Source organism: Kryptolebias marmoratus, linkage group LG2 (assembly GCF_001649575.2).
Source record: "Kryptolebias marmoratus isolate JLee-2015 linkage group LG2, ASM164957v2, whole genome shotgun sequence".
NCBI lineage: Eukaryota > Metazoa > Chordata > Actinopteri > Cyprinodontiformes > Rivulidae > Kryptolebias > Kryptolebias marmoratus.
Genome location: NC_051431.1, coordinates 11,253,172 through 11,260,713, shown reverse-complemented (window position 1 = coordinate 11,260,713; position 7,542 = coordinate 11,253,172). Strand labels below are relative to the sequence as shown.

General features: G+C 47.5%; 1 protein-coding gene across 3 annotated transcripts in view; it reads left to right on the top strand.

Moving 5' to 3' along the window:
- Window positions 1-7,215, top strand: part of LOC108240837 (SH2B adapter protein 2) — a 17,330-nt gene extending 10,115 nt beyond the window's left edge. The window contains exons 3-9 of one of the 3 annotated variants that reach the window (XM_017424633.3): window positions 1,743-1,844; window positions 2,003-2,094; window positions 2,395-2,495; window positions 2,571-2,732; window positions 2,816-3,015; window positions 4,292-4,466; window positions 6,165-7,215. In XM_017424633.3, coding sequence (XP_017280122.1) covers window positions 1,743-1,844; window positions 2,003-2,094; window positions 2,395-2,495; window positions 2,571-2,732; window positions 2,816-3,015; window positions 4,292-4,466; window positions 6,165-6,493 — 1,161 coding nt within the window. In that variant the 3' untranslated portion in view covers window positions 6,494-7,215. Of the gene's footprint in view, window positions 1-1,742; window positions 1,854-2,002; window positions 2,095-2,394; window positions 2,496-2,570; window positions 2,733-2,815; window positions 3,016-4,291; window positions 4,467-6,164 lie in introns of all 3 variants that reach the window. The other 2 variants (XM_037979420.1, XM_037979417.1) reach the window with 2 other exon arrangements.
- The last annotated feature ends 327 nt before the right edge of the window (window positions 7,216-7,542 follow it).

The window sequence follows — 7,542 nt, the reverse complement described above, 5'->3', positions numbered from 1 at the left end:
CCCCCCCCACACACACACACACACAGCCTGAAAACCCCCGCTCGCCAGATCTGTTCAGATTATCGTCTGGATCCCTCTGCTCGGGGAGGGACGGGTTTGTTTGTCAGAATCACCGAGACGATTTCGGGAGATAAGAGTCGTGTTCACGAGCCGAGCAGTGGGAGCGCCGGCCCTCAGTCCGTCTCGCTGCTGACTTCAAGCACAAACGCTCCAAATAAACGGGGGGGGGGCCTTCACAGATAACCTTAACTGCATGTTTGCGCGGATCTCAGCGTTCAGACCTCTCCCACTAATTTAAAGGTACAAAAATATCCGCTCTCTGCTTTCAGGAGTTTTTCGTTCGGCTCCTGCAGGATTAAAAACAGGATGTAATTAAACCGTGGACGGCTATAATGGCATATTCTAAATTTTGGGAGGGGGGGGTAATAGATGGGGAACAAAAACTGGCGCTGCCACCCACTGAGAGGGACTTTAACAAATCTGTCCAAGTCTGTTTGATTTAAACCTTCTTATATCACCCTAAACACACAGATTTCAGCTTTTTATGGAAGAGATTCAGGGTTTGGTGAAGAGCAGGAGAGTTAAAATGAAGTCTGAGGAACTCAAATTAAGACTTTCCTCCTGTTGTTAAAGTTTAGAGACCTTAGGATTAAATATATATATATATATATATTCTGATGCACTGCTATTAACTTCTTTAATAATAACATTAAATGTGTGATTAAAAAAGAAGGATTGATTCATATTTTCCAGCTTAGACAGAAGCTCCAGCCTCAGATTGTACACATTGTTTAACACATTATTTTACAAGACAGAAATAAATAAATAAATTGAATATTTATACAGTTTTTGGTTGTTTTAGAAGCTCAAACATCAGGGCTGCAGAGCCGAGGTATCAGCATCACAGAGGACTGGTTAACCACAACAATGAGTAATAATCTTATTAATATTATTCCACCGTGACGGTTGCACGGCCGCGGCTTCGAGTCGGTCGTGTAGGTCAGGGGTCCTCAACTGCTGGGTCACGACCCGAAAGGGTGTCGCAGACCCGTTTTCAGTGGGTCACAGGGCTTTTTCCTGGGGGGGAAAAAAAAAATCAATGTTCTAATTGTTGTGTTGGTGTTTTTGTTAATGCTTGAATGACACACACCTGATTTGAATCAATGGGTGAATAACAGGCTTCTGCAAAACATGAAGAGGTGATTAAACCGCTGAATCAGGTGTGTTGGAGCAGAGAAACAAGTGAAACATGCAGGATAGTGGCTCTCCAGGACCGGCGTTGCCTACCCCTGGCTTAGAACATAAATATGATTTCCTGCAGTTCCAGGGGCCGCAGGTGTCGTAATCCTTAAGCTGTGGGTTTGAGCCCGGGTTGCGTCATGAAAGCCATCCGTTCCAAAACAATTCCCAAATCTATTACCTCAGTTCAACCGGCTTTTTCAGCATTGATGCTCCACACTGATGTCGCAGTAATGGGAACTTCTTTGTGTCGGCCGATCCAATCGACTGAGATGCTGAAGCGGAGTACCTGATATCATCATTGCAATATGTAGCAGTAACATACCAATCCCACGTCATTTTATCTACACGGCTTTGGCGACTTTGGTTCCTTTGATCGAGTTTAATCTCGGCTGTGAAAGCTGCTTGTACGCTCAGACTCTCTTGGATGTGTTTTTGAACAGGGGTTGCAGGTAAAGTGCATGGGCTTTTTTTTCATGACTCTCTTTGTTCGTTGCTTCTAGTCCTCCAAGCCCAAAGTGAGCATCCCCCTTTCAGCCATCGTGGAGGTGAGGACCACCATGCCACTGGAGATGCCTGACAAGGACAACACTTTTGTTCTCAAGGTGAGTCAGGTAACCATTACTCAGCCGCACCTGCATTAGCTGAATGTCCCAAATGAAAAAATACCCCAAAAAATAAATAAACAGCACTCAGAGAAGCAGATCTTCATGAAACAGGTTGCTCGGTGTGTGACTGCTGCTGTGTTTGGCTGTGCCCGCAGGTGGAAAACGGGGGCGAGTACATCCTGGAAACCATCGACTCTCTGCAGAAGAACTCCTGGGTCGCCGACATCCAGGACTGCATAGACCCCGGGTAAACCGCTGGATAAATATTTGCCGTTTGCTAAATATGGAGAGTGGAGGGGAAGAGCAGAGGAGGGGAAGCGCACAGAGTCATTAATCATCCAATTAGTGGCGTTTCTGACAGGCTGTTTGAGCACAAACATCGGCCTCGGGGGGGTTTGGGATTGGCGGTGAGGCTCGGGATGTAAACGGAACGATTATTTGCGCCCGTGTTTGTTGGACGTGGACGTGCGTGGAGCCGCGTCGGGCTCCGGGGGTGTTTGTTTCTCTGCGTGCGTGCGCTCTCACTCACGGCGGTCCTTGTGTGCAGAGACAGCGGCGACGACATCGAGCTGGCGTCGTGCCCTCACGGCCAGGCCTCCAAAGACTGCTCGATGGTGGCGTCCTGCAGCTGCGAGCTGCTTTCCGAGGGTGAGCGAAGGACGCAAAAAGAAATATTTACATGCCTTCATCCTGACTAAGCTTGGTTTGCACAAACATTTTCAGGTGTGTACCGGGTCCCGGAGAGGTCGTGTCCTGCAGCAGCAGATCATTACAGCGCCCCCTCAGTTCGCTGCAGGGAACTTCCTTTCACCCAGCACCCGTCGCACATGCCTTTAGAGCGCTTCCTCCAGTCGCCCGAGGCCCAAAGCGCCAACTCATCCGCAGGTAAGCGGCGCCGGGTCGAACGACCACGACAAGTAAAGCGGTAATGTGAAGAAAAAAGAATCTGATATTTGTCTGTGCTTCAGGTGGAGGCGAGGCAAAAGAGCCAGACGGCGACGCCAGCTTGACGGGTTACCCGTGGTTCCACGGCACGCTGTCGCGCGTGCGGGCGGCTCAGCTGGTGCTCGCGGGCGGCGCCAGGAGTCACGGCCTCTTTGTGATCCGTCAGAGTGAGACGAGGCCGGGCGAGTACGTCCTCACCTTCAACTTCCAGGGCAAAGCCAAGGTGAGCGAACGAGCCAGAGTTAGCCATTACTCCTAATTCCTTCAAGCAGCAAGACTTTGTGTCCGAGCTGCACGCTGACTTATTTTCAGTCCACATGTTAGAAAACAAGTGACTACAGCTTCATATTTAGCTGTTTGTGCTTAAAAATGAAGAAAGTGGTGAACAAAAGAAGTGTTGGGCCTAAAAATATATCCACTGCAAATAAACAGCATCTGAAAGTCTCATCTTTAAGGTGCAGGAAAATTAATGGAGCAAAGACCAAAACAAGACCTGAGAGACGCATTTCTTTCAATCAGTCATCTAATGTATGCCAAGTTTTGTTTGGAAATCATCTTGTTGGTCCTAAAATACTTTTTTATGTCTCAAACTGTTGTTTTCCTTTGTACTTTTCAAAGATTCACATAAAAAAATGTGAAAAATTTGCATCTTTGTGGGAGGTTGCCACTAACAAAGTTACTAGCTGTAAATCTAGCTTGCACTTTCGCTAGCTACTTGCTAATAAACTGTAGGTACAAACAGTGTTTGTGTGAAAAGTTGTTAGTGACTGAGCACCTAAAAATTGCCTGTTATGTATCGACACAACACTGGTTCATCTCTCAAGTTCAGGAGCCTTTTTTTTTTTTTTTTACAGCTTCATTAAAATCAGAGTTAATTGGATTAGCAAGTAAAGAAAAGGTCTTTCTTTCAAAACTGGGCAGAAAATGAATGAAAAATGAGCCAAAATCCCCCAAAAAGAGACATTCAGAAAGTTTGACGGACTACTGAAAATATTTAAAAGATTACAAGAAAATCTGTTGAAATATAAACTTTTGCGTAGTTCTGTATCTGTTTTCGGTTTAAATGTAAAACTAGCAAAAACCAACACCCTTTTTGTTGGTTTAATTTACTTTGCTAAATACTTTAAAGTTAAGAACAGATGATCTGCTATTTAGAAACATTTGGCTGATTGTAGCTTGAGGCCGCCGCTCTCTCACTGGAAACGCCGCGGTGACCTGCAGGCTCTGTGTTTTCTGCTGTAACACGATCCCTGCACATCACATCCTGCCAGCCGGCGGCGAACAGGAAGCCTCGGCTGCCTCCTCTTCCCTCCGCCGTCGCTCTGCTCCTCAACGAGCGGCCCCCCTCAGATAATATCCCGACCTCTGTCCTGGTTTCTGGGTTTCAGATGTTCTCTACTCTTCCATCTTCTCTCATTTTATTGATTTAAAACCTTTTTTTACCCCCTCCCCTTGTTAATGTTTCCCCCTCTTTATTTATTTTTCTCTCTTCCCTGCAGCATTTGCGCTTGTCTGTGAATGAGAACGGGCAGTGCCACGTCCATCACTTGTGGTTCCACACCGTAACAGACATGCTGCGACACTTCCACGCCCATCCCATCCCCCTCGAGTCCGGCGGCTCGGCTGACATCACTTTACGCTCATACGTGCAGGTGCAGCGGAGCGCCACGGCAGGTATTCACAACACCAACTGTAAACAAAGAATTTGCCTGATTCCTTAAGGGCTCGGGACATATTCAGGGGACGACTCAGGGCTACAACCATACCAATTTGTAGCTTCATATCTCTAAACCTGGCTGAGTTATCGGCATTTATGTGTTAGCTGAGGTTGATTAGCTGCGGGGGCCATAAAACAGAGTTAACAGCGACGGTTTAGAAGCAGATCTTGTGCAATCAGAGGACGTGTTGAGGATGACTCTCAGATAATTACACACTGAATTTTAGCCCAGGATCTGCATCTTCATGCTTTGTGGGAACCATTTGGGGATGGGCCACTTCCTGCTCCGACATGACTGAGCACCAGTGCACAAAGCAAGGTCCACATAGACATGGAAGATGGAGTTTGGTCCTGATCTCAACCCGTTAGAGCACCTTTGGGATGAATTAGAGGCTGTGACCCCAGCCTTCTGTCCAACATCAGGGTCTGACCTCTGGAAGATCGGTCCAACATTCCCATAAACATTCCTAAATCTTGTGGAAAGCCTTCCCAGAAGAGTTGAAGCTCTTATAGCTGCAAAGGGTGGACCAACGTCACGTTAAACCCTATAGATTTAGAATAAGATGAGTTCATACATGTGTGTGAAGGGAGGCGAGTGTGTCATGTCCAGGTGTTCAGGTCCAATACGTAAAATTCTTAAATACGCTCATTTAAACAGCGAGCTAAATGCAATGAATCAGGAGAGGAACACATTAAGGAGGAGTGGGACCAGATGGAAAAAGGTTTCACCCCCAAACTCCTTGAAAGTCCTTCAGTCCTACAATGTTTCTGTTAAAGTAAGCAGGACACATTTCTGGATTGGCTGAAAAGATTTGCTCCCCACATATGCATTTAATCACTACCTGAAGGAAAGCTGGATCAAAACTCCACATTTCCATTTAGTGAATCTAAAGAGCGTCCTCGTTTTTCTTCCTAAACGACGCGCTGAACAAAAATGCATGTTGATGGGTGCGTCTGGGTGTGCGGCAGCAGCAGCAGCAGGAGGGCGCAGCATGTGCCGTTTGGTTACCTTCGGGTTAGCCGGGTCCTGCTGTGAGTCGTCCCTGTTTGGATTAATTTGTAGGTAGTTTGAAACGAGAGGCTCCTCGAGCCATAAACTCACAGACCCCCACACCCCCACACGTCCTCCGTACCACCACTGCTCCTGCCGTCCACTTTCCTGGCACGGGGATAAATGCCCTCCTGTGCAGCAGAGTGGAGTGTGTGTGTGTGTGTGTAGTGGGGCTGGTGGGGTCAGTCATCCAGCTGAAGTTTTGCATTCAGGCTGAGACTCCTTCTCTGCCCTGGTGGTCACAAAGAGCCTCTCTGTTGGGCCGAAATGCCGAACACACACACACACACACACACACACACACACACACATCAAGTGAGGGTCTGATTCAGGGTGTAAAAGGCTTTATTGATCCCCTGGTCGGGCCCGTCTTTGGCCCCAGTGTTGTTGGTGTTATAGGCCACCAGGAGAAAGGATAATAAAGAGGCCCCCGCTGCGTTGTTTACGCGCAGCTCCGTGAAGGCAGCCTTTTACTTGCAGCTCTTTGGTTAAAAACAAAAACAAACGACAATTACCAGCAGAGCAGATTCATCGTTTATTTTTTCTTCTTCCCCAGTCGAGTGTCTCGAATTTTAAAAAAAGGTGTCTTTCTTCTCCCCACAAGTTGCCACAGACGTAACCGTGCCTCCGGTTCTCGCTCCTCCCAGTGCAGCCTGCAGGACCGACTCGGCCTTGCCAGCTCTCCACCCCGCCGGGGTCGCCGCTCCTGCGGGGCCCCCCTCGGACGCCGTCGCCTCCTCGAGCGCCTCCTCCTCCCCCACTGCCCTCCCGTCGCTCTCCAGGAGCGACCCGGGCACCGGAGGGGGCCTGCAGAGCCGGAGCAACAGCTCCGAGCGCCTGCTGGAGGCCTCCAGCGGCGCCTCCGAGGATTACCACGACGCCGACGGGGCTCGCCGGGCCCGGGCCGTGGAGAACCAGTACTCTTTCTACTGAACGACCCGGATCGGGGGGCGGAGGGGTTTGCTCTCTATCCGGGAAGATGCGGGATGTTTGAAGTGACGCAGAGCACTTGTTCTTTTCTTTTCTTTTAACGGACACTTCCTGTTTCTTTGGATTTATTGAGCGAACGATGCCGAGCAGTGCGTCCATACGAACGAGCTCCCTTCACCTCTGCGGCTCTGTTTTCAAACTCCGACGTTAAGGATAATTACACAGGCTGAGAACTCGATCGAAGGCAGAGAGAGTTGAGGGGGAAGTCATGTGGCTTCGATTCACCTCTTTTCACCTCCATTTCCTGTTCAGCTTCACCCAGAGTTCCCCTGGAGCAGAACCCCGTGTCACCGCCCCGCCGGAGGACCGAAAGTTCTGAAATGACCCTGAAGGAAACAGTCCCTCCCCTCGGAGCCTCTGAGAGCATGCCATTAATGTTTATAAAGCTGCTCTGAGGCTGTCCCGGATATCCTCGCTGTCCCTTTGGGCTTTTTTTTTTTTCCACAAAGTCCTCCTCTGGGTCTTTTACACTAACACCAGTCCAGCAACAAGCTGTGTTAGCATTAGCGCGAGCTCAGAGCTATTTTCTATGAAACGTGTACAGCCTAAAGACTCTCAGTGCCTGACAGTTACCCTGGACTCAGTTGGACCTGACTATGGGGCGCCGTTTGTAAAGGAGCTTGTGCACAAAATTCATGCCTAAATTTTGTCACATTTAGCTTCAAACACTGTTTTAAAATGTAGTGTTGATTTTCTGATGTCACTTTTTACAACATTTAGCTAATTACATGTAGTTGTTACAGCTACATGCTAAATATAAATCTAAATGCTAAATGTTAAATTAAATGTTAAATCTAAATGTTAAATGTTAAATCTAAATGTTATATGTTAAATCTAAATATTATGTTAAATCTAAATGTTAAATCTAAATGTTAAATGTTAAATCTAAATGTTAAATCTAAATGTTAAATGTTGAAACTAAATGTTTAGCTAATATGCTAATTTTTAATGCCTGAAACAGGAAGTACCAAAATAAAAGCTTGACACTAGTC